The sequence below is a fragment of the Monodon monoceros genome, unplaced genomic scaffold, assembly GCF_005190385.1.
Source record: "Monodon monoceros isolate NGI ecotype Baffin Bay Population unplaced genomic scaffold, NGI_Narwhal_1 Super_Scaffold_20, whole genome shotgun sequence".
NCBI classification, from domain to species: Eukaryota; Metazoa; Chordata; class Mammalia; order Artiodactyla; family Monodontidae; genus Monodon; species Monodon monoceros.
The window spans coordinates 103,504,454-103,532,400 of NW_021703777.1; the positions used below are offsets into that span (position 1 = coordinate 103,504,454).

General features: G+C 39.8%; 1 protein-coding gene across 1 annotated transcript in view; it reads left to right on the forward strand.

Moving 5' to 3' along the window:
* Nucleotides 1-2,412: 2,412 nt before the first annotated feature.
* Nucleotides 2,413-27,947, forward strand: part of ARHGEF38 (Rho guanine nucleotide exchange factor 38) — a 151,295-nt gene continuing 125,760 nt past the window's right edge. Inside the window, exon 1 of the mRNA XM_029234718.1 lies at nt 2,413-2,608. Coding sequence (XP_029090551.1) covers nt 2,413-2,608 — 196 coding nt within the window. The remainder of the gene's footprint in view (nt 2,609-27,947) is intronic.

Consider the following 27,947-nt stretch of genomic DNA (forward strand, 5'->3'; position numbering starts at 1 on the left):
GAGAAAACAACTAACGAGGTCTGCGCCATTCACTGATTGATTAAAAGGTGGTTTTGAAAGAATTTATCTATTATTTTTAAAGTTAACATAGAAACTATTGTGAATAAATTGAAAAATATATTTACTACTGAATTCATGGTAGCTATATTATGTATCTTCTCAATTGATGAAGTTTCTAAAATATAATAAAGCTACTACAGTCAGTTCTGTTATAATGCTTGTTTTGAAAACAAGTTTGTTCCAACAAAACTGTTATATTAGGGAACTGTTTGAGCGTAACACAATTTCACATTTGCTTATGTGTGATTTCATCTACTTGAAACACTAGGTGAATGCAGAAAACTGTACCCAGGTGCCCTGAGCTACAGGGGAGGACATAAAACTCACACGTGAACACCCCTCAAGATTACCAGCGACTTCAGTTCATGGCCTGTGGGACTAGCCACACCCATCCACATCTGGTGATGTACATTTCCATCTGATTTCAAATATCACTGCTTCCATCATTTTATTATGACTCAGAAGCTGTAACCCTTCTAATACCCACTTCCACAAGCAAACGTCAGTGCTTCTTCAACACAAAATGCCACATTTATTGTAATATTTCTGTATTTCTTAACCATTTATCACTTGTAAAACTGTGCTACCATTTTTTTTAGTTTTTTATCTTTTTTTAAAAACTGGATCACTGACAAAGCTTTTGAGTGCTCTAACCCTAACCCCATATTTCCCATAAGTCCTGTATTTTTAATTGCACAATTTTGCAGTAGTACTATATTTAAGAGTATATGTCTGCTTGTACCCAGGCAAATACACACAAACATATCATATACATATATGTATATATAATATTAGAATACAATTGAGACATTTTTAATGTGAATCAAAAAAGCTGATTTTACATCTTCGCAGAATGTGCCTTGAAAAGCGTTTATTAAATGTATTTGGGAGGGCTTGTTAAAAAAAAGAGACTATCAATTATATTAAATACAAGCCATTCAATATGCCAAGCTATATATAGATGTCTCTATAGTGGGTGAAGATTTGTCATTTATCTTCTAAGATAATTATGCAAATTGTATTCAGCCCACACATCCTGAGTTGGAAAAATGGTTTTTCCCTCTTTTTTCTCATTTATAAACCTTGTCTAACAAGAGTTAACCATGATTCAGAGTGGACAGCACAAAGCTAGATTTTGGCAGTCCCACTGCAATAAAAAAGAATCTATTTTCCTCCTCAGAGTCTCTCTTTTCTTTAACGAGGGCATATAAAACACTTGGCACATTCCCAGAGCTTCTGAGAATTTTCCCCTTGAGAAATCTCAGTAAATACGAGGAAAAACAACTTCAAAAAAACTAATGAAAGGCCCGTCACTATTTGCCTTTCTACCCTCCTCCCCGCCCCCCAGGCCTTTCCACTGTCTAGAGTCTCTTCTCAGTTTCAAAAATTTTCCCTCCTCTTATTTTCCTCAGGTGAGCTGCCTTTCTCGGACACTCCATCTGCGAAAGGGTCGGGAAAAGATCTTACAGAAATCACACCCTGGCCCAGTGCTTATTTTCCCAAGGATCAGGACCCAGAAGGACGGGGTTGGGACTGAAAAGACTAATTTCAGGCTAGGGCAGCACGTGGAGAGCAAGAAATCGGAAAGGCTCTAGACCTTTCCCTCCTCTGGCTCCTGCAGCCGAACCCCTCTCCAGTGCAAACCCTTGTTTCCTCAGGAATGCGGATCAGGGTTTGGCAAGTACGTTTTTAGCAAATAATCTCTGAATGTTCGGTGTTTAAAGGCGGAAGCATGACTTTGAGGGCGCACAGTAATCCTTAAAAAAAACGATCCTGTCCCCACTGTTGTGATGCAAATGCAAATTCTCATGGCTCCACACTAGCTCCGCGGTCACTTGTGGGTGACTAGCTGAGAGTCACCCCCGAGCCCCGTCTGGCTCGGGGCAGCAGAACCGCAACGCAGTGTCCCAGCGCACCTGTACACACCCAGCGGCCCACACTGAACCCATAAGCCGCTGGGTACACACACGCGCGCTTCCCCTCCTCCCGCCTCACCTTGTTCGCTTTCCTTTCCCCGGACTCCCAGCCCTCGGCCCACACAATGGGATGTTTGTTTGCTTCAGCAGCATGTTGCAGCGCAGTCCCTGCTTTGCCTAGCTCGGTTCGGCAGGTCTCTCAGGTAACAGGTGGCAGCTTCCCATGTTGGATTCTAGGTATAAAAAAGAATGACCTCATAGGGGTGGAGCCCTGGGACTCCGTGGAGGGCAGTCACAGCTAGGTAACCCTGGAGTGAAGCCGGTTGGTTAGGAGGGGGCAGTTAAGCTCCTCAGGCTGGCGGCTTTAACATTTACCCTGAGGCCTTTTAGCAGCCAGCCATTGCCCGCTGGCCCCTAGAGCTGGTCTCTGCCTCCCATGGAGCCCAAAGAAGCCCCCGAGAAAGAAACTATGGGCACCAGGAAAAAGAGTATGCCCTTCCCGAGGCCCAGGCTCTATATGCTGGAGAGAAGGAAGACTGACCCTGTGATTGAGAGCAGTGTTCCTGGGGACTACTCTGGTACCTTGACGAGGAGCCAGTCTCACAGGACCGAGTACAACCAGAAATTACAAGGTAACCTACAAAAAACCCATGGCCTTGGTTCCTGCACTCCCAGCTCTTTTCCTCTTACTCTTCCACTTGCAAAGGAAGCAATTAAGGCAGAGGAGAAAATCAAACATTACCTTCCTCTATAAGGAGGAAAGTAAGAAAATAAGAAAATGAAAGTAAATCTAATTCACAAGTTGTAGGAGAAATTTATTATGTCCTTCCATAGTTAAAAAGCCAATTCTGGGGCTTCCCTGGTGGCGCAGTGGTTGGGAGTCCACCTGCCGATGCAGGGGACACGGGTTCGTGCCCCGGTCCGGGAGGATCCCACATGCCGCGGAGCGGCTGGGCCCGTGAGCCATGGCCGCTGAGCCTGCGCGTCCGGAGCGTGCTCTCCACAATGGGAGAGGCCAGCGTACCGAAAAAAAAAAAAAAGGCAATTCTGAATTATTCTTAATATTGTCATGTCTTTCTTTTCCTGCCACATTCCTCTTTTCTTCTCCCTCCTGCACCCAATTTAAGACGTGGGAAGCACTAGAAAGCAAATGATTTAGAAACCTACAAAAGATAGTTTATCTCAATAGACAGGTGTGAGATGTCACACCAGGAGATCTATCTAGGTAATTGTACTGAACTGTGACTGTGGTTATATTAAATAGGGGCCTGAAACTACAATTATGTCTGGGAAAATAAGGGATGTTATAGTCATCGGATAGTATAATAGGATTTCTTGAAAATCACATAGGTGTTCATTCCTTTAGAGTGAATCGAATAACATGCAAATATGGTAAGAGACGTTTAGCACTCTTAGATTGAATGACTGCTGAGGAAATAACTTCAGTTATTTTGTGATGGTCATAAGATAATTGGCACAGTTAATATAACATGTCCTGTTTCAGGCCCTGAATTGCTCTCCCTTCCCATCCACCCTCTCTTTTACTTCTCCCTTTTTCTCAAAGGTCATTTGGTCTAGTAAACATCATTTTGATGTGGATGCTGTGCAACGTTTTAAGTAGCCACTGCAGTACCTGTTACGTGATCCCCCAGAACCTGTCTCTCCCACTTTGAGGCACATTGTGTTTAAGCTCTCATAATCCTACCATGAGCTGTCATTCCGGATTGAAAAACTACAATGAGGCTAGAGCGACCAATGGGACAAGCTTGTACTTAGAAGGTCTCTTTCCTCAAAAAATGTGCGTGGACTTAGTGATGCAAATTAATTAAATTAAGTAAGTTAAATGCATTTAAATTAAATCTTTAAAGCTTCCTACTATGAGTTAATGCTTTTAAAAAATCCTGATAACTCAGGATTAAAATGCAAAGTCAAGTCTTGTCCTTAAAGATGGTTGGTTTTTTTTTTTAATGGGGAAGGGGTACTATTTGAGCTTTGAAATTAATTTTCTCAAGGCCATGTATAAACTGGAAAAAATGCAAATTTTAAAGTCACGTATATTTGGTTTCCAATCCTGGCTCTTCAATTTACTACCTATAAGACTGAGCAAATCACTTAAAATTTCTGAGCTTCTGTTTCTCTATCTGTGAAAATAGGATAATGATACTTACCACACAGTGTTATTGGGAGAATGAAATTAGGTAAGTACATGAAACACCTAGAATATTGGCTGACACATGGCATGTGCTCCATAAATAGTAGCTATTTTTAATTTTAGGAATGATGGGTACCATAATGTTAGAACAGGACTTGCCTTGTGTTAGCCCAAATTTACTAATCTACTAATCTGTTCCAACTCTCTTCTGTCTTCTGATGAAGAGACCACAAATAAGGAATTCAGGAAAAGCCTACTGCTTTTTCCCTAATAACATGTTTCTTCTTTCCAAGGTTCACTAATTCAGCATCTTTTTGATCCAGATTTTCCATTAGTAAAATAAAAATGGGAATACTTTTTGCTATTCTCTTCCTAAACTTAGCTTAAAAAAACATAAGTCTGTGGCCACAGAATACAGTAGATATTTGTTGGTTACTTTGCAGAAGACTTCAGGCTTCTTATGTACTCCACTGGATTTGTGGTTTTCCTGTGCTCTGTTGGATCCTGTCTCTGAAGGTGGAAGGAAAGACGCAGGAGTTAATCCATGGTCCTAGACCTGACTGTGCTGGAGAAAAATCATCAGGGAGCGTAGAGGAGCACATCAGAGCTGTAAAGATAGGCTGACCTCCTGATAAGTAACATTTTAAAGATGTAACTCTTAATAAAGTCCAAGGCTGATACCTAATGTCTAATAGAGCTTTTAGTATGATTCTTCTGTAACTGGTTTGGCAACAATAGAAGGCATTTTCTCATCAATGTTGGAAGCAATCAGTTCTGTGGTTTGCACTCTCTCATCTGTACTCTACCCTTTTTCATGTAGATGAGTCCTAAACCACCTTAAGAGATTCTTTATTATTGCAATACCAAGAGTTTTTCCTCTGCCCACCTTGGAACTGGCAGTTCCCTGGGAGGCACTGAATAAAGACCTGAGCTAGTTAGAGCCCTCAGACAGATGGCCCCGAAGCAAAGCCATCGTGAGGTCACAGTGTGTTTTCCAATACTGGAAAGCAGCCTCAAATTATTTAGTTGGTTGTCCTTCAGGGCTGTGTTGCTATCTGAGTAATACAATTTACTGTTCTGTCTCTGGAAGCAAGTTCTCTAGGGTTCTGGGAAATGTTACATCGTTCTTCGGTGTCCCTGGGCTCACCTCTTAACTATACAGTTGATCCGTTTCATTCAATTTCTGACCGACGTCGCTTTAGTAGTGTGAATCCTAAGCTGTAATGTTTTTTAGATCGTACAGGGGGTGAGAGCTACTAAATTAAACACTAGAACATGATTCTAATGAGATTATCATAAAATCTTTGTAAAAGATTGTGATCACATCCATGTAGTCATTCCTAAGCCTCAAGTTGCACAATAATAGTTCAATGCTAGCTACAGTTAGTGGCATCCTTATTCCTTCAACAGGTTCGTTCAGTTAATTGGCGTTTCTTGAATATGTTATACGGTGAGCAAAAAACATAATATGGGCCAGGAATAACAACTACAAAATCATTAAGAAAAAGTGTCTGACCTTTACTCCAAAGGGGCCTGAAGTCTCGTAGGGAAAGATAAGACAGGTAAACAAATACAATAAAGGTGCAGGCGAGAGGTAGACATGGGATCAGGGCATCCGCAGAAGGAGGAAATGGTCTATTCAGGATTGGGTGGAGAGGTTGTCGGAAAACACTGTCGTTCAGAGATGGTAAGTGGGGATGGGGTGGAGGTGCAGAATGGGGAGAGAAGGGTATTTTAACATCTTCACTGGGATTATCTCTGTCTGAAATTATGTTGTTTGTTTCCTTATTTATTGTCTATTATCGACACATTTCCCCTCCCATCTCTCACGCCCACCCCCGCCAGTCCATGAAAGGCACCCTATCTTTCTCCTTAACTGTTCCATCTTTGCCCTTGGAATCGTGGTCAGCACACATGAATAGGATTAGTGCCCTCATAGAACACGAGAGATCTTGTTCCCTCCCTCTCTGCTCCCTGCCGTGTGAGGATTTGAAAAGTCTGACATCTGTCCACCAGGAAGGGGGTCCTTACCAGCACCTTGAACTTTGATCTTGGACTTCTCAACTGCAAAAACTGTGAAAAACAAATGTTTGTTGTTTAAGCCACCCTGTTTGTGGTATTTTTGTAACAGCAGCCCAAATCGACTAAGATAGTTGGTCAGTTACTTTTATCCTCTGTGGCCATGCTAAGCTTCTGGTTAATTTTTTGGCCAGTGCATATTTTTGCTAGTGTCAGGTGAAAGAGTGAGAGCGGGTGGGTTAAATGTCCTCACAGCTGCAGATAACACAACAACAAAAAATCACATCTCGAATGCATGTTAGGTCCGCGATGTTTTCTTTTTCGCAAAGGCTATCATATCATTTTCATTATAAAAGGATTGATTGGTTGTTTTTATGAAATCCTGAAATGTTCTCACTATGGTGACAATAAATGAACCACTCTCCTGCATGGACTTTATACGGAATAAGATATTTTGCAGTATGAGGACAAATGGCTCAAAGACTAAGTTAGACTTGGTCAGATTATGGGAACAGTTAATTTGTAATGATTTTTTTTTTTTTCGGTACGCGGGCCTCTCACTGTTGTGGCCTCTCGCATTGCGGAGCACAGGCTCCGGACACGCAGGCTCAGCAGCCATGGCTCACGGGCCCAGCCGCTCCGCAGCATGTGGGATCTTCCTGGACCGGGGCACGAACCCGTGTCCCCTGTATCGGCAGGCAGGCTCTCAACCATTGCGCCACCAGGGAAGCCCAATTTGTGATGATTTTTAAGAATACAAACTAACCTGTAAGTGAGGAGGATGAGCTGTTAACACTGGAAGATTTGCTGATTTTTGTTCAAGGGGTAATGAAGAGTGGAATAAAAGTAATTGTCCAGCTGTTCGTGCATGGTTCTCTCCTGGTGCTATGAGTCCCTTTTGTTCCTGCCTGTTCTTTGAGTACTGTAAAAGTAACTCCTTCCCCTTTACCTGCCTTTAGTGAAATGGGAAGTACTTGGATCAGTAATGTGACTGTTAACAGTGTAAAGGCACTGTTAAAGCTAAGTAACTTCTCGTTGCATGCATAGAAACCCAAAAGAAGCATGATATTTTACTTTCTTTCTTTTCCAGTAAAGGTATTTTGCAGTTTTTAGAGGACACATTGGATCAAATAAAGTGAGTCCCAGAAATCAAGAAAGTTTGAGCTATTCCACTACTACCACATTGTGATGGGAAAATTTATTCCTTCCATATTTAACTGATGTACCTCTAGATATAACTTTTTTAAAGGTAGCAAACACAGCTTCTAATTCTATTTTTTGTCCATAAAAATGATGGGTTTATCAAAACACAAAATGAGAAATCAAGCGGGAGGTATGAGCTAATGGAAGAAAGGAAGGAGAGGAAGAGGGAGAGAGAAAATTCAGATGTGCTAAGCACAGATAGAAATGAACCTTAAAATAGTGATATAGTTGGGGAAAAGATGAGTGAGAGAAAAGCACTCAAGCTACATTCATCTTTGCTTCTGTTGATACAGGAAAAGGGAAAACGGTCTTTTTATAGAATTACTTTTTCTTGATACCCTAATCATATTAACTTCAGTGTTTTTGTGGGTATTGATTTCCTGGTGATGGTGGATTATTGCAAGAATTGCTAAACTTGTCAGCAGTATCACCCTGAGCACCAGGCAAGACTTGGCTTCAGGTGGAGCTTTAGAGCGCCCCCCCTGTGGCCCCCTCTCCACCAAGCAGGTGAGGAGTCCTTGGGGCCAAGGTTCCTGGCTGCCTGGGATCCTTAACCTCATTTCTAGACTAAGTTCAGGGCATCTGGGACCATGGAATTTTCTGTTCAACTGGTCCCAATCACTGCCACCAAGGCCTGTTGGGACCTCCTCCCAATCCCTTTCTCCTTAGGACAGACTGTGGTTGCTGGTGGGCACACCCTTTGGCTTCAGGGCCAGTCGGTTATGGAAGTGTGTCTGGAGCTCGATCATGCTGGGGTGTTCACACCATGCCTACCAGGCCCTTTGTGGGTGGAGGAGCTGGTAGAGGGAAGGGTAGGGATACAGGCCTCATGACTGGGGAGAGGGATTGTGCCCAGGGCCTCCTGCTAAATTTTGGCATGAAACTCCAAGGGACCTGAGAGATCTAATCTTCAACTTGGCCTTCCAGATTGTTATGAAGGTATATTTATTCAAGATGGAAGGATATAACATATTTTATTTAACAATTTGCCAGCTTGACTTACAACTTTTAAATATGTAGATAAGGTATGCAGCCTCCGTTTATACACTTGCTCCAGGCCCAAAAAGGGGGCTACTTATGACTGTTATCTACATTCAGGATATAGCTTTCTTTTTATACTAGGTTGTGGAAAGAGGAAAGGAAGGGAAGCGGAGGGAAGGAAAGACATCGTGACTGTCATCCGCCAGAAGCCGTGTCAGCCAGGGGCTTTCACGCATTGTTATTTGATCCCAACACCTTTTCAGTTGGGGTTTTATAGTTGAAAAAATAGGTATATAAAGGAGAAATGACTTTCCCTCTACCCTCCTACATTCAATAGCTGGGCCTATGAGCTAAACAAACAATAGGCAGCTTGACAGGAGAAAAAGTATACGAGGGTATTCATTTTGAATGTTTCATGCCGGGAAGCATCACAGGAAAAAAGAAGTGAATAACTCAAAAAAGGTTAGGATTGGAGAGCTTATATACTATCTTAATAGGGGAAGGAGAGGAAAAATGTAGGCCACTTAGGGGAGAGTAAATAATTTTAGGAAAGATGAATCGGCCCTTAGAAGAACCGCAGGGATATGTAATAGTTGGTGACAAAGTCTGTCTGGCTGTGGTGTCACTTCTAGTCTCCTGTCCTGTGAGAGGAGTCAACGTCCCCTGGTTGACAGTTGAGCTCCTTTTGGAGGATCTGTCTCTAGGCAGATAAGGGAGTGAAGAGAAAGCCTCTCCCTGTATTTGCTGCTTTTCAAGTGCTTTCAGCTCAAAATGATCAATGTACTAAAGTAACAAATTTGGGGGTGGCATGTCCTAAACTCCTTCAGGTGGTAGAGCTTGGATTTCATCATAGGTGCTTTAAATATTTGCAAAATTAAATGCAACTCATTCATTGACTTAGTAGGTATTTAATCTGTAGGGTATATTAGTAATGAGAAGTCAAAGCACTTTGAGGGTTGCAATACATGTTTTGTGATGTGATGACATTCCTCTGCTACTATGATAAAACTCGACCTGCTAAATTTTTTACTTTGGAATTCACGTTCTTTCTCTGTTATTATTGTGACATGCCTCTGCTGGTGTGTTGTTGCTGTTTAATAAATGCTATCTTTTGGTTTAATTGTCGGGAAACAAAATTACAAAGTTAGGTTAAGCAAACTTGCCCTATTGTAATAGCTTAATCATCTCCATTTCCCACTTCCTTGGATATCTTGACACTATTTCCTTAATTTTATGCCTGTTTCATTTATTGGTATCTCAATAAAACTTAACATGCATCCACAAAACTGAAAACCCTATTTTATAGCAGTGGGTGGTGGTGATGGTGGTGTATACATTTGCAAATGAAAAGAATGGAATTATATACTGGAAACAAGTAGTTCTTTACCTAGGTAGGTGATATTTCAATAGAATTCTATGAAGTCAGCCTAAATTGTGAGTCTTAAATGCAGCAGGAAAATAAAGTGTTATGATTAAAGCCTTTGTCCCAGGTTGTTCTGAACAATTTTTTTCTTGATTAATGAGTCAGAGAAGAAATGAATACTCTGTGATACCTGGACTGAGGCCCTTGAGAGCAAATATAATCTTGACTGTCTGACATCCAGCTCTTACGTAAAGAAGAAAACCTAAAGGTCACGTCATCTAGCTGCTGCTCTAAGCACGCTGAGCCATTGTACCCCTCAGAGAAATGGTCTTTCCTGAATGCTTTTCAATGTTAGGTCTCCAGTGTCACTATAGAAGTTGGCACAGATTTCTGCTTCTGTCTTTGTTGTGAAATAGTTGATGAAGACATTGTTTACTTCTCTCAGTGCCATCCAGTTTTATTCAAGGAAAAACTTTGGCTCTTCTTAAGAATTAGAATATGTCCCCTTTCCAGATAAAAACAAGCAATTTAGTGTATATATTTAGCTGCCTGAAACATAAAGTCAGTTTTGTACCTAATGCCTGGCCTTTTATTAGCTACTTCCCCCCCACCCCCCAATCTTTTCCTCCAAATATCTGCAAGTATGGATTCTCATCACTGAGATCTCTGCTCACCTTCTGGGAGAGTCCTTCCTGACCTTTCTACCTACAGCTGTGTAGAAGAGGAAAGACCTTTCCTTTCTCCTCTTAGGTTCTGTGGCTGGGACATGTGAGTAGAACTTACAGAAGACAGAATAACAGGAGAAAAAGCATGCACATTTTATTTGATGTTAATATTTGTACATGGCACAGAGGGTTTCATAGAAAGAAGCAAGAATCCCAAAGCAGTTAGACCCAGGGGCTTATATATCATTTTAACAAAGAGTGATAACTTGTGGAAATGTGGCAAGACAAAGGAAAAGGGGGTTTGAGCTAAGGGTATTAAACTGTGGGGAAGTGAACAGGAAACATGTGGTGGAAACTAATGGAATACAAGGGTTATTTCAGTAAGATCTGTTTGTACAGACTCATCTTGATGTCAACTCCCTGTCTCCAGTGACAAGAATTCTCTCCTCTTCCTGACACAGGGAGGGCATAGAGCTCTTCCTGAACCCGCTGCTTCTCAATTGCCTTCAGTTCAAAGTAATCAACATGCCAGAGAGGTATATTTTGGGATGGTATTTTCTAATCCCTTTCAGTGACCTTCATACTACCTGTTGCTCTCTGGAATTATGCTTTTCTATTCTATTTTGCCCCTCTCTTCCACTTGAACATAATTTTCCTTGGGAGTAGAGAGTTAGTCTTATTTTAACACTTAAGCAGTTCCTGGTATATGGTAGATGCTCAGCTCAAAGACTACTTACTCAATGATTTAAAATGATTCCATGACTCATTATAACTATATTGATCTGTATCATTGGTATATTGGCTTTTACAATTCTGTCATTCCCATTTCCCCACTATTTAATTGGAGTCAATTTTTGAGTTAACTCCTCTAACTTCTCTTTCTGTAAAAATAGAGAATATAAATAAATAAACTTAATTAAAGAAGAAAATAGAATTCCTTGGCCAAAGAAAATGAAATCTCAGTTTTAATGAATTTATCCAACAAGCATTTATCCGACAAGTTAATACATGGTTAACACCAACTAGATCCTGAGAATATAAAAGTAACCAGAAGTGAACCCAGCCTATGGAGTGAGACAGGAAGTGAACCAATGATTGTAGCAATAAGTGCCTGAGGTAAGGCTGCAGTTTGGGTTCCTGGGTTGCAGATTCTGAGTTGGAAATTTGGGTGCAGGAGGTTTATTAGGGAATGTTCTTATGATCACCACCTGGGCAAGAGAAGGGACAGGCAGAAGATAGGGAGAAAGAGAGAGAGCTTGAGCTGTGATCTGGTCTCAGTGAAAGCCTTAGCCAACTCTAAGGCAAGTTCTGAAGACGAGATGATCCTTTGGACTTGTCACAGTGCTGTGAAGAACCTGGGCCCTTATATCATCACCCTTCAGGTTATTGGATGGGGCCACCTTGGAAAGGGAGCATGACCTGAGAAGTGCTCTCATCTGAGATAATTCCTGAAAATGAGCTGTCTGCTGGTGACACTCCCAGCAGTGGGGCAAGAAGTCCTTTTTTTCCTGAAGGGGAACTGGTCAGCTCATCACAACACTGACCCGAAATTAGTGGTTATTAATATATTAGAGACACAAGTAAATCAATATAAGGGTTGTGATGAGAAAGAGCTTAATTGGACCTCTAAAATGTCAAAATAAGAGACACTGAAATCTGAATCTTGAAATCCAGTTTGTATTTTTTTCTGGGGGGAAGAGGGCATTCCAGAAAGAGGGATTAAACATGTCCTAGTGCATGGAACAAGGTAATAAAATTGGTTTTCCCACCTGGGGTTCATAGCTGAAAAAGATGACACTAATACAACTAGCATCTGTACTAGGCATGTGGGTACATTACATCATTTCATGCTCTTAACAACTTTGCTAAGAAGTTATTGTCAAATATTTATAGATAATAAAATTAAGGCTACAAGAGGTGTAGACACTTGCCCAGCGTTACGCAACTAGTAAGCGGTAACGTCAGAGTTATACTGAGGTCTACTTGACTCCAAGGTCCATGCTTTTTCAACCACTATGCAATCTCTGCTGTTCTAACCCCAGATTTTAGTAGTACCTCTTTTGTGGTTTGTTTTTAAGGAATAGGCTGACTTGGATACAATTTTGAACAATACTCCAAAACATCAAGATACCCTTAAATTCTACCAGCACATTCACCTGCAATCTTAAAATCAAGAGTGACCAGTAAGTGCTTTCCAGTAGCTGTGTTATTTTATGCTTTTCAACAAAATGTTTTATGTGGAATGAAGTTAGAATGATATGCAATTGCAATGAATGAGAGGTACACTTAGATTCACTAGAACATTCCACTCTAAAAATACAAACCTAATGATTTGAATTATCTAGTCTTTGAAACCTGCCCCTCCTCACTAACTACAGAGCACACAGCAGGAGGAGAATGTCTGATGGAAAGCTGGGTCATAGTGTCAAACTATATTGCTCCTCTGCTTGATATTCCGCAATGCTTTTACATGTTCTCTAGCAGTAGTGTCCAAACAGAGGTACAGGCAGCCCAGAGGGGGGTTTCAAGAAAATTCATTATGAAAGAAAAAAATAAGTTAATCTTTTAGTCTTATCCTTTGAAAATATCTATTTTGTGTATTCTTTATCATGTATGTGATACATTAATACCACCCATGCATTGGAGGTACTTCCTCAGAACAGTTTAACTGACCCATGAACAAAAGAGTTTGGGATGAAATTTTGACACATGCTACAACAGGATGAATCTTGAAGACATGATGCTAAGTGAAATAAGCCGGACACAAAAGTACAAGTATTCTATGATTCCACTTAAAAGAGGTACCTGGAATAGTCAAATACATAGAGACAAAAAGTAGAATGGTGGTTGCCAGAGGCTGGGGGGAAAGGAGAGTAGGGAGTTAATGTTTAATGGGTCCAGAGTTTCAGTTTGGGAAGATGAAAAAGTTCTGGAGATGGATGGTGGTGATGGTTGCACAACAATGTGAATGTACTTAAAGCTGAACTGTGCACTTAAAGATAGTTAACATGGTAAATTTTATGTTCTGTACATTTTACCATGAGAAAAAAATTAATAAAGTTGGAAACCCCATGTCATAACATTAACATGGGTATAAGGCCTCTCACACCATGACTCTATCTCTCCATGTCTGGCCTGAGGGACAGTTTTACTTCGGATTGTCTTGCCTTGACACCTGCTGTTTCCTCAGCCTGGAGTGTTCTCCCTCATCTTGGTTGTTTTATAACCCCCTATTTACCTTTTCAATTCTATCTTTCTGTTGTTACACCCAAAATATATTTGAGTGTCCCATCCTGTATACATTTCTCATATTCGTTATTCACATGCCAATGTCTCTTACATTTGGTTGAACTTCTTGAGGACAGGAGCATTGGTATCGTCAGCAGCTAGGGAAAGGAGGGCCTGTACTCAATAATCCTGTTTGTTATGTAAATGAGTGGGTAAATGAATGAATTAATGAACAATAAATGGATGGTGTGGCAGTTGTGCAGTGAACATCCAGAATGGATACAGGAGGCCCTTCCCCATGGTGGGCTCCCTGGAAGCCAGGTCCAAATCACGTCACTGACTTCAGGGTCACAGGTCCTGGTTATGGATCTAGCTCAGATGAGGGAATTATTTATTAATTTTTATCATACCGCATATTTATCTTCTTCATATTGTGTTTTCTTGGTCACCCTTTACAATTCTGTTCTCATTAGCAAGGGCATACGAAAATCAGACTTACCTCATCCTGGAGGATGTATATGTTATCTCTTGAAATGTAACCTTACATTTTTATAACCAGATTTAGATAAAGAAATTAAATTATTTTCATTCTGGGCTAAGTGAAGATTCTGAGTGATTTCCTCCTTTTTTTTTTTTTTTTTGCGATACGCGGGCCTCTCACTGTTGTGGCCTCTCCCGTTGGGGAGCACAGGCTCTGGACGCACAGGCTCAGTGGCCATGGCTCACGGGCCTAGCCACTCCGTGGCATGTGGGATCTTCCCAGACCGGGGCACGAACCCATGTTCCCTGCATTGGCAGGCGGACTCTTAACCACTGCACCACCAGGGAAGCCCCTACAAATTGAAGTTTTGTGGCAACCTTGTGTCAAGCTAGTCTATTGGCGCCATTTTTTCCAATAGCATTTGCTGACTTCGTGTCTCTGTATCACATTTTGGCAATTCTCACAAAGTAAATTATAATACTTTTTCATTATTCATTTGTTATGGTGAGCTGTGATGTTACTATTGTAATTGTTTAGAGTGCCAGGAACTGCACCTATATAAGGTGGCAAGCAATCTATAAATGTTGTGTATTTTCTCACGGCTCCATCGACAGCCTGTTTTCCTGTCTCTTTCCCTCTCCTTAGGCTTCCCTAATCCTTGAGACACAAGGATGTTGAATTTAAGCCAGTTAATAACCCTACAGTGGCCTCTAAATATTCAAGTGAAAGGAAGAGTCACACATCTCTCACATTAAATCAAAAACTAGAAATGATTACGCTTGGTGAAGAAGGTATATCAAAACAAACTAGGCCTCTTACACCAAGCAGTTAGCCAAGTTTTGAATGCAAAGGAAAAGTTTTTGAAGGAAATTAAAAGTGCTACACCAGTAAACACATGAATGACAAACAAGTGAAACAGCCTTAATGCTGAGATGGAGAAAGTTGTAGTGGTTTGGATAGAAGATCAAAACAGCCACAACATTCCCTTAAGCCAAAGCCTAATCAAGAGCAAGGCCCGGGCTTCCCTGGTGGCGCAGTGGTTGAGAGTCCGTCTACCGATGCAGAGGACACGGGTTCGTGCCCCGGTCTGGGAAGATCCCACATGCCATGGAGCAGCTAGGCCCGTGAGCCACGGCTGCTGAGCCTGCGCGTCCAGAGCCTGTGCTCCACAACGGGAGAGGCCACGACAGTGAGAGGCCTGCGTACTGCCAAAAAAAAAAAAAAGAAAGAAAGAAAGAGCAAGGCCCTAACTCTCTTCAATTCTGTGAACGCTGAGAGAGGTGAGGAAGCTGAAGAAGAAAAGTTGGAAACTAGCAGTGCTTGGTTAATGAGGTTTAAGGAAAAGTGCAAGGTGAAGCAGCAAGTGCTGATGTAGAAGCTGCAGCAAGTTATCTAGAAGATCTAGCTAAGATAATTAATGAAGGTGGCTACACTAAACAACAGATTTTCAATGCAGATGAAACAGCCTTCTATTGGAAGAAGATGCCATCTAGGACTTTCATAGCTAGAGAGGAGAAGTCAATGCCTGGTTTCAAAGCTTCAAAGGACAGGCTGACTTTGTTAGGGGCTAATGTACCTCGTAGCTTTAAGTTGAAACCAGTGCTCATTTACCATTCCAAAAATCCTAGGGTCTCTAAGAATGATGCTCAGTTTACTCTTCCTATGTTCTATAAGTGGAACAGCAAAACCTGGATGACAGCACATTTGTTTACAACATGGTTTACTGAATATTTTAAGCCCAATGTTGAGAACTATTGCTCAGAAAAAACATTTCTTTCAAAATATGACTGCATATTGACAAGGCATCTGGTCACCCAAGAGGTCAGATGGAGGTGTACAATGAGATTGATGTTGTTTTCATGCCTGCTAACATGACTTTCATTCTGCAGCACATGGATCAAGGTATAATTTTGACTTTCAAGTCTTATTAGTTAAGAAATACATTTCATAAGGCTATAGCTGCCATCAATAGCAATTCCTCTGATGGATTTGGGCAAAGTAAATGGAAAACCTTCTGGAAAGGATTCACCATTCTAGATACCAGTAAGAACATTTGTGATTCATGGGAGGAAGTCAAAATATCAACACTAACAGGATTTTGGAAGGAGTTAATTCCAACTCTCATGGATGACTTTGAGGGGTTTAAGACATTAGCAGAGGAAGGAACTACAGAGGTGGTAGAAATAGCAAGACAACTAGAATTAGAAGTTGAGGTTGAAGATGCGACTAAATCGCTTCAATCTCATGATAAAACTTCAACAGATGAGGAGATGCTTCTCATGGATGAGCAAAGAGAGTGGTTTCTTGAGATAGAAACTACTCTTGGTGAAGATGCTGTGAAGATTGTTGAAATTAGCATAAAGGATTTAGAACATTACAAATGCTTAGTTGATAAAGCAGTGGCAGGGTTGCAGAGATTAACTCCAATTTTGAAAGAAATTCTACAGTGGGTAAAATGCTATCAAACAGCCTTGAATGCTAAAGCAAAATCTTTCATGAAAGGAAGTGTCAAACAATGTGGCAACCTTCATCATTGTCTTATTTTAAGAAATTGCCAGGCCTGGTAGCAGTTTCCTTCAGAGCAGGTAGTGACTGCTCCTTGGGGAGCAAAGAGGAGGAGGCCCAGGCTGTGTGGCCATGCTTGGGCGTGCACAGCCCAAAGTTCTTTGTTTAGAGTCAGTGATATTTTAAGCCTGGAGGAAGACCCAGAGAAATTAAATGACTTACCCGGGGCCAGAGGGAAAGTAAAAAGGAAGCCTAGACTTGGCCCCAAGTCTTCAAATAGAGTACGCTTGCCATTGTATCACAGTGACCCTCAGGCTTCTGGAGCAGTAAGATGGCAGAGTAGAAGGATATGAGCTCACCTCCTCTCATGAAAACACCAAAATCATAACTAACTGCTGAACAACCATCAACAAAAGAGACTTGAACCTACCAAAAATGATATTCTACACACAGAGACAAAGAGGAAGCCACAGTGAGATGGTAGCAGGGGCACTTTCACAATTTAATCAAATCCCATAACTGCTGAGAGGGTGACCCACAAACTGGAAAATAACTACATCACAGAGGTCCCCCACAGGAGTGAGAGTTCTGAGCACCACGTCAGGCTCCCCAGCCTGAGGGTCTGGCATTGGGAAGAGGAGCCCCCAGAACATTTGGCTTTCAAGGCCAACAGGGCTTAAGTGTAGGAGTTCCACAGAACTGGAGGAAGCAGAGACTCTGTCCTTGGAGGGCGCACACAAGCTTTCACGTGCACTGGGACCAAGGGCAAAGCAGTGACTCCATAGGATCCTGGGCCAGACCTATCTGTGGGTCTTGGAGGGTCTCCTGGGGAGACAGGGGTCAACTGTGGCTCACTGTGAGGGCAAGGACTGGTGGCAGATACCCCAGGGAATACTCATTGACATGAGCTGTCCTGGAGTTGCCATTTTGGCACCAAGACCTGGCCCCACCCAACAGCCTGCAGGCTCCAGTGCTGGGATGCTTCAGGTCAAACAACAAACAGGGTGAGAACACAGCCCCACCCATCAGCAGACAGGTTACCTAAAGTTTTCCTGAATTAACAGCTGCCAATAAACACACTCCTTGACACAGCTCTGCCCACCAGAGGGACAAGATTCAGCTCCACCCACCAGTGAGCAGGTACCAGTCCCTCCCACCAGGAGCCTGCACAAATCCCCACACCAACCTCACCCACCAGGGAGCAGACACCAGAACCAAGAAGAATTACAATCCTGCAGCCTGAAGAATGGAGACCACAAACACAGAAAGATAGACAAAGTGAGACAGCAGAGAAATATGCTCCAGATGAAGGAACAAGATAAAATCCCAGAAGAACAGCTAAGTGAAGTAGAGACAGGCAATCCACCTGAAAAAGAGTTCAGAGTAATGATGATCCAAAATCTTGCAAAAAGAATGGAAGCACAGACCAAGAGAATATAAGAAATGTTTTATAAAGAGCTAGAAGATTTAAAGAACAAACAAACAGAGATGAACAATACAATACCTGAAATGAAAAATGCACTAGAAAGAATCAATAGCAGAATAAATGAGGCAGAAGAACGAATAAGTGAGCTGGAAGACAGATTGGTGGAAATCACTACTATGGAACAGAATAATGAAAAAAGAATGAAAAGAGATGAGGACAGTCTGAGACCTCTGGGACAACATTAAACACACCAACATTCACATTATAGAGGTCCAAAAAGAAGAAGAGAGAGGGAAAGGGCCTGAGAAAATATTTGAAGAGATAATAGCCAGAAACTTCCCTAACATGGGAAAGGAAACACTCTCTCAAGTCCAGCGAGTGCAGAGAGTCCCATATAGGATAAATCCAAGAAGGAATATACCAAGGCACATGTTAATCAAACTGGCAAAAATTAAAGACAAAGAGAAAACTTTAAAAGCAGCAAAGGAAAAGCAACAAATAACATACAAGGGAATCCCCATAATGTTATCAGCTGATTTTTCAGCAGAAACTCTTCAGGCCAGAAGGGGGTGGCATGATATATTTCAGGTGATGAAAGGGAATAACCTACAACCAAAAATACTCTACCAGCAAGGCTCTCATTCAGATTCGACAGAGAAATCAAAATTTACACAAGCAAAGGCTAAGAGAATTCAGCAGCACCAAACCAGCTTTATACCAAATGCTAAAGGAATTTCTCTAGATGGAAAAGAAATGGCCACAACTAGAAGCAAAAAAATTACAAATGGGAAAGCTCACCAGTAAAGGCAGTCATACAGTAAAGGCAGGAAATCATCCACACACAAGTATGACATCAAAACCAGCAATTGTGAGAAGAGGAGAGTACAAATGCAGGATATTGGAAATGCATTTGAAATTAAGAGACCAGCAAACTAAACAATCATGTATATAAATATAGACTGCTATATCAAAACCTCGTGGTAACCACAAACCAAAATTTACAATAGATACACACACAAAAAAGAAAAACAATCCAAACACAACACTAAAAATAGTCATCAAATCACAAGAGAAGAGAACAAAAGAGGAAGGGAAGAAAAAAAGACCTATAAAACCAAATCCAAAACAATTAACAAAATGGCAATAAGAACATACATATTGATAATTACCTTAAACGTAAAAGGATTAAATGTTCCAACCAAGACATAGACTGGCTGAATGGACACAAAAACAAGATCTGTATATATGCTGTCTACAAGAGACCCACTTCAGATCTAGGGACAAACAGAGACTGAAAGTGAGGGGATTGAAAAAGTTTTCCATGCAATGGGAATCAAAAGAAAGCTGGAGTAGCAATACTGATATCAGACAAAATAGACTCTAAAATAAGGACTATTACAAGAGACAAAGAAGGACACTACATAATGATCAAGGGAATCAACCCAAGAAAAAGATGTAACAATTGTAAATATATATGCACCTAACATAGGAGCACCTCAATATATAAGGCAAATGCTAACAGCCATAAAAGGAGAAATCGACAGTAACACTATAATAGTGAGGGACTTTAACACCCCACTTACATCAATGGACAGCTGATCCAGACAGAAAATGAATAAGGAAACACAGGCCTGAAATTACACATTAGACCAGATAGTCTTATTGATATTTATAGAGCATTCCATCCAAAAGCAGCAGAATACATATTCTTCTTAAGTGCACACAGAACATTCACCAGGATGGATCACATGTTGGTTTATAAAGCAACCCTTGATAAATTTAAGGAAACCGAAATCACATCAAGCAACTTTTCTGACCACAATGCCATGAGATTAGAAATCAACTACAAGGAAAAAACCTGCAAAAAAAAAACAAATATGTGGAGGCTAAATAATATGTTACTAAACAACCAATGGATCACTGAAAAAGTCAAAGACGGAATTTTAAAAAATACCTAGAGACAAAGGAAAATGAAAACACAACAATCCAAAACCTATGGGACGTAGCAAAAGCAGTTCTAAGAGGGAAGTTTATAGCAATAAAATCTTACCTCAGGAAACAAGAAAAATCTCAAATAAACAACCTAACTTTATCCCTAAAGCAACTAGAGAAAGAAGAACAAGCAAAACCCAAAGTTAGTAGAAGGAAAGAAATCATAAAGACCAGATCAGAAATAAATGAAAAAGAAATGAAGGAAACAATAGAAAAGATCAATGAAACTAAAAGCTGGTTCTTTGAAAAGATAAGCAAAATTGATAAACCTTTAGCAAGGCTCATCAAGAAAAAAGGGAGTGGACTCAAATCAATAAAATTAGAAATGAAAAAGGAGAAGTTACAACTGACACTGCAGAGATACAAAGGATCATACGAGACTACTACAAGTGACTATATGCCAATAAAAAGGACAACCTAGAAGAAATGGACAAATTCTTAGAAAGGTACTATCTCCCAGACTGAACCAGGAAGAAATAGAAAATATGAACAGACCTATCACAAGTACTGAAATTGAGACTGTGATTAAAAAACTCCCAACAAACAGAAGTCCAGGACCAGATGGCTTCACAGGTGAATTCTATCAAACATTTAGAGACAAGTTGACACCTATCCTCTGAAACTATTCCAAAAAATTGCAGAGGAAGGAATACCCCCAAACTCATTCTATGAGGCCACCATCACCCTGATACCAAAACCAGACAAAGATACTACAAAAAAAGAAAATTACAGGCCGATATCACTGATGAACATAGACACAAAAATCCTCAGCAAAATACTAGCAAACTGAATTCAACAATACATTGAAAGGATCACAGACCATGACCAAGTGGAATTTATCCCAGAGTGCAAGGATTTTTCAATATATGCAAATCAATCAGTGTGATACACCACATCAACAAATTGAAGAACAAAAACCATATGATCACCTCAATAGATGCAGAAAAAGCTTTTGACAAAATTCAACACCAATTTATGACAAAAGCTCTTGAGAAAGTGGGCATAAAGGAAACCTACTTCAACATAATAAAGGCCATATATGACAAACCCACAGCTAACATCATACTCAATGGTGAAAAGCTGAAAGCACTTCCTCTAAGATCAGAAACAAGACAAGGATGCCCACTCTCAAAACTTTTATTCAACATAGTTTTGGGAGTCCTGACAGTGGCAATCAGAGAAGAAAAAGAAATGAAAGGAATCCAAATTGGAAAAGAAGAAGTTAAACTGTCACTGCTTGCAGATGACATGATACTATACGTAGAAAAGCCTGAAGATGCTACCAGAAAGCTACTAGAGCTCATCAGTGAATTCGGTAAAGTTGCAGGTTACAAAATTAATACATGGAAATCTCTTACATTTCTATACATCAACAACATAAGATGAGAAATAGAAATTAAGGAAACAATCCCATTTACCATCTCATTAAGAAGAATAAAATACCTAGGAATAAACCTACCCAAGGAGTCAAAAGATCTGTACTCTGAAAACTATAAGATGCTGATGAAAGAAATCGAAGATGACACATGCAAATGGAAATATATACCATGTTCTTGGATTGGAAGAACGACTATTGTCAAAATAACTACACTACCCAAGGCAATCTACAGATTCAATGCAATCCCTATCAAATAACCAATGGCATTTTTCACAGAACTAGAACAAAAATTTTTCAATTTGTATGGAAACACAAAAGACCCTGAATAGCAAAAGCAATCCTGAGAAAGAAAAACAGAGCTGGAGGAATCACGATCCCTGACTTCAGACTATTCTACAAAGCTACTAGTCATCAAAACAGTATGGTCCTGGCACAAAACAGAAATATAGACCAATGGAAGAGGATAGAAAGCTCAGAAATAAACCCATGCATCCATGGTCAATTTATCTATGACAAAGGAGGCAAGACCATACAATGGAGAAAAGACAGTCTCTTCAGTAAGTGGTGCTGGGAGAGCTGCACAGCTACATGTAAAAGAATGAAATTAGAACACACCCTAATACCACACACAAAAATAAACTCAAAATGGATTAAAGACCTAAATGTAAGACAGGATACTATAAAACTCTTAGAGGAAAGCATAGGCAGAACACTCCTTGACGTAATTGCAGGAAGATCTTTTTGGATCCACCTCCTAGAGTAATGAAAATAAAAATAAACAAATGGGACCTAATGAAACTGAAAAGCTTTTTCACAGCAAAGGAAATCATAAACAAAATGAAAAGACAACCCTCAGAATGGGAGAAAACATTTGCAAATGAAGCAACCAACAAGGGATTAATCTCCAAAATATACAAACAGCTCATGCGTCTCAATAGCAAAAAAACCAAACAACCCAATCAAAAAAGGGCAAAAGATCTATATAGACATTTCTCCTAAGAAGACAAACAGAAAGCTAAAAAGCACATGAAAAGATGTTCAAAATCACTAATTATTAGAGAAATCCAAATCAAAACTACAATGAGGTATCACCTCTCACCAGCCAGAATGGCCATAATCAAAAAGTCTACAAGCAATAAATGCTGGGAAAAAAAAAAAAAAAAGACACACACACAAAAAAAATAATAAATGCTAGAGAGGGTGTGGAGAAAAGAGAACCCTCTTGCACTCTTGGTGGGAATGTAAATTGATACAGCCACTATGGAGAACAGTATGGAGGTTCCTTAAAACAAGTAAATATATAGCTACCATATGATCCAACAATCCCACTCCTGGGCATATATTTGGACAAAACTCTAGTTTGAAAAGATACAGGCACCCCTATATTCATAGCAGCACTAGCTACAATAGCCAACACATGGAAGCAATCTAAATGTCCATTGACAGATGAATGGATAAAGATGTGGTACATACATATATAATGGAATATTACTCAGCCATAAAAAGAATGAAATAATGCCATTTGCAACAACGTGGATGGACCTAGAGATTATTATATTATACTAAGTGAAGTAAGCCAGACAGAGAAAGATAAATATCATATGATATGCTTATATGTGGAATATAAAAAAGTGATACAAAAGAACTTATTTACAAAACAGAAATAGACTCACAGACTTAGAAAACAAACTTATGGTTACCAAAGGGGAAAGGGGGTGGGGGAATAAATTGGGAGTTTGGGATCGACGTATCCACGCTACTATACTTAAAATAGATAACCAACAAGGACCTGCTGTATAGCACAGCATACTCAGTATTTTGTAATAACCTATAAGGGAAAAGAATCTGAAAAAGTAGATATATATATGTATGTATAACTGAATGAGTTTGCTGTACACCTGAAACTAGCACGACATTGTAAATCAACTATAGTCCAATAAAAAATAAATTTTAAAAAAGGAATGTTTTAAAATTCCAGTCTTCAGCAACCACCACCCTGATCTGTCAGCAGCTACCAACATCAAGGCAAGACCATCCACAGCAAAAAGATTATGACCCACTGAATGCTCAGATGATGATCAGCATTTTTTAGCAATAAAGTATTTTAAAATTATGATATGTACTTTTTTTAGACATAATGCTATTGCACACATAAGAGACTATAGCATAACGTAAACATCACTTTTATATGCACTGGGAAATGAAAAAATTCATGACTACCTTTACTGCAGTGGTCTGGAACTGAACCTGCAATATCACTGAGGTATGCCTGTATACATATATAATGTTGCACTGATCACTGCTTTGTATATTCTGCTTGGAACCTGTGGCCTGCAATAATTAAGTTGAATTAAAAGAGTCTGTTTCAATTGGTTGTGAAGAAAGGCAACCTTCTCATTTGTCTAAAATATTTACAAATTGGAGAATGGTGTACTCTATATCTAAACCAGCATAAAGATTTTAGCAATAAAAAGAGAGGAAAAAAGCAATGACACCCATGATTTGTCCACAAATTACCTTAAAATTATCTTTATCCCCAATTCATGCGTGATTAGCACACATATAGTTTTTTAAAAAGGCAAGATGGGATTAGTCCCCACTCCCAGACCTTATTTCCTTCTTTCCAGGGTTCTGCTCAAAAGTCCCCTTATTAGTGAGGCTTTCTCTGACTTCTTCTATGCCGGAATAACCACTACCCTCCAGCTGGTTTATTTTCTTTCATAGTGCCTTACCACGTTCTGGCATGCTATATATTTCTTCATTAATTGGTTTTTTGTTTCTCTTCCATTGCTAAAATGTTCCACAAGAGATGATGTTTCTCTCAGTTTTTTTCATTGCTGTATTGACATTACCTACAAAACGATTTCTCAACATTTGCACTACTTACATTTTGGGCTAGATAATTCTTTGTTGCAGGGTGTTGTCCTTTGCATTGTAGAATATCAGCAGCATCCCTCACCTCTACCCACTAGATGCCAATAGCACCCTCATCCCCTAATTGTGACAACCATAAATGACTCCAAACATTATCAAATATCCCAGGCAGGCGGCAGGGGGGAGGCAAAATTTGGGATTGAAAACCGCTGATCTAAAACAGTGCCTGGCACGATGGGCACTAAATAAATATTTGTTGAATGAACAAACAAATAGATAAAATCAGTATATCTCATCCAGTCAAAAGTTTTCCTTCTCAGCAATAGAACAATTACAACAGAAAAATTAAATACAGAGAGGACTTTCCCAAGTAAAGTTCCATTTCTATTCAGGGCTTAAAATTTGTCCTCTTGTGTTCTCCTGCTAAAGACTTTAAATAAAGACATTTCCAGAAAGTACCCTTTTACTTAGCTTCTAATTGTTTTGGCTGCCCTATGCTGATCACCAAAGGAGCCTATAAATTCAAACCAATGCCACTTAAGCATTTTTCAAGCCAGGTAAGTTTTGTTGAGTTCCCTTTTGAAATCCACTTCTCTACTGTCCATAGCAATTAGCAGTCAGAGGAAATAAATCACATGCCCTTCGAATGAGGATAAAATATTTCCCTGCCCCAATGTTTGAGCTTTCAAATTCAGAGCAGTGGAGAGTCTGCTCCTCCATATTTTCACTTAATACTTAATATTGGCTCCTCTCCAAAACCTGCCTGACATGCAATTATTTTTAACCTATTTCACAGAAGGCCAGTTCCATTCATCTTTCTGTGGATCAGATTTCCACTGAAACTGATAAAAGATTTTACTGTGTGAAACTAAATCTGTAGGGTTCAATGCAATGCTAAGCCAAGGGTTTTGAGGTTTATGGGGGCAGATGTGACATACAGCATGGAGGGGGACAAAAGAACATGTTTAACCATATTGGGGGTTTGGTAATGATCTATGTGAAATAAAACCCTAGGTAGAATTATAGGTGTGTGTTTGCACTATATGGGTACAAAGGGGATTGGACGGCAGGGGTGATGGTCAGAAAATCTGAACTCAATTTCTGACTCTGTTATTTAAGGTAAAATACTTACCTTCTCTAGAAATTACCTTCCTTCTCTATATAATGAGATAGAATTGGATAGACTTTATCACCTTATCTCCCTTATGTGTTCTTTCTCCATTGTTCCCTATTTCTTTAAATGACACCACTGTCCCATTAATAGTGAGAAATCTGAGAGTCAACTTTGACTTTTCTTCTCCTTTACCCCTACACTGATTGCTCACCAGTTCATGTTAGTTTCATCTCCTAGATTTCTCTTGATCTGTTCAGTTCTCTCTGTCCTATTGGCAACTAGACAAAGCTTAATTGCCTCTATCTCTCCCCTAGCAACTAGACCCTCTGGGTTCATGGCCACTTTCCTGTCTCCTTGCCTTCATCCTTGCTCTCTACCCTCTTCCTCGAAACCTGGTTCTACTGAGGCCAAAGAGATCTTGTGAAGAGAATTTGATCATGTCACTCACGTGGAGATATGGGGATATATGTATATGTATAGCTGGTTCCCTTTGTTATAAAGCAGAAACTAACACACCATTGTAAAGCAATTATACTCCAATAAAATGTTAAAAAAACAAATGAAAAAATGGCTCCCTGATTTCCCATTCTTCTTAAAAATTCCAGATTCCTTAACAAGGCCTTCAAGATCTGTCTCCTGATCATTTCTCTAGACTCATCTCCTTACCGCATTCTTTAACATTTGTATTTACATCATGCTAAGCTTTTTGCAAATCTTTCTTTGCCACCAAACCTTTGGACACGCTGCTGCCTCTGCTCAGGACCCCTGGGCTTCTCTCTTCACCAGTGCTACTCCCTTTCAGATTTCATTCAGGTGGGTCTTCTCCAGTAGGCCTGACCACTAGGCTGCACTCTGAGTAGCATGTAGGTCATGGTTTATTGTAATTATATTTGTACATCAGTTTTTAAATATTGACTGATATTTTAAATTGCAAAGTGATTTGTTTGCAGAATCTTTCTAAATACTTTTCTCCTCTTTTACAGTTGTCTCATTCAACTCCTAATAGAGCAGCTGTGTTCTGGCAACTTTTTATCAAATCATTTCAAAGCATTAAAGCAGTTTTCATGGAAACACACATACTCTTTTACACTCACAGGTCATCAGTTTATGTAAGTTTAAATTAAATTAATGTAATTACAATAAGAAGTACAACTGACATAATGAGGTTTGCTGTTGAACACAACTACTTCTTGGAGAAGAGGAAATTTGATCATTAAGTGAATAAGTGCACAGGCATCAGTTGGTACGTCTTAGGGAAGGATTTATCCTGCTACTTTAATACCCTATCTTTACAACTAGATTGTACACTTCTTGACAGAAAGGACTGTTATTTTATTCATTATATATCCAACATAAAGAATAGTCCCAACTCAAAACCAATGTATAATTTAAGAAATTGATATTAAATTAGATACAAGATTTCTTTAAAAACTATGGAATTCATAAAATTGCTCACCTTCAAATTCTGATTTTTCTTACTCTTATTTAATAATGAACATATGTATGGTTGTGACAAAATTATGAATTAGGGTCAGGTTCTTGCACTGTATTATCCTTGTATTCTCCACAGTTAAATGACTCTCTGAGTGAGCTCCTCAATAAATGAGTGTTGAATGGTGTATGTGTGCTTGCATAATCTGGTCTTAGGGGTGAGGAGTGGGTATGAGGGCAGGTGTTGGTAATCAAGGCATTAAGTAAAACCTTAAGCTCAGTATATGAAAATATTAGTTCCAAATCTCCTTTATTAAGAGATAAGTGAGATTTCAATGTCATAATGGAAATCAAAATCCATGATTATTTATTGGTAGCTATTGATGAATAATATCAGCTAGGGACTTTAATCCAAATAAATAAAGACCTAGAATGTTAAAAGTAATAATAAGCTGTGTATGTTAGCAGGACATGTATCTTATTTTAGTTACCTTGCTTTTTCAACTTTCTTGAGAAGCACAACATTTTCAGTGAATTTCTCAGAAACTTATTTGTGCTGGTGACTTAGCTTCAGGATAAATGAGAAAGAATCAGATTTTTTTTAAAAATTCAAGGGTTTTTATTATGTCAAACAACATACAAGGAATTTGTATTCAGATTTGAATTTGAATTCAGCCTGAATAAGGAGAATGAACATTAGGCCTGGTATTGAACCCACTTTGTAGAAGTCCTTGCTGTTTTGTGCTTTTTTTTTCTAGAGCAGGTCCAGAGCCCAGAAGAATAGTTTCCTGAAGGATGCTCAATCTCTCCTCCCACCCTTGGAACATTTCCAAGAGGGAAAAAAAAAGGAGGAAAAGCAGATGCTGCCATTCAGAACCAGATATAGAAAAATGGCAAGTAAATCATGGTCATGAAAATAATGACTTACATTTTTTTTTTAAATAAATTTATTTATTTATTTTTGGCTGTGCTAGATCTTCGTTTCTGTGCGAGGGCTTTCTCTAGTCGCGGAGAGCGGGGGCCACTCTTCATCGCGGTGCGCGGGCCTCTCGCTGTCACGGCCTCTCTTGTTGCGGAGCACAGGCTCCAGACGCGCAGGCTCAGTAGCTGTGGTGCACAGGCTTAGTTGCTCCGCGGCATGTGGGATCCTCCCAGACCA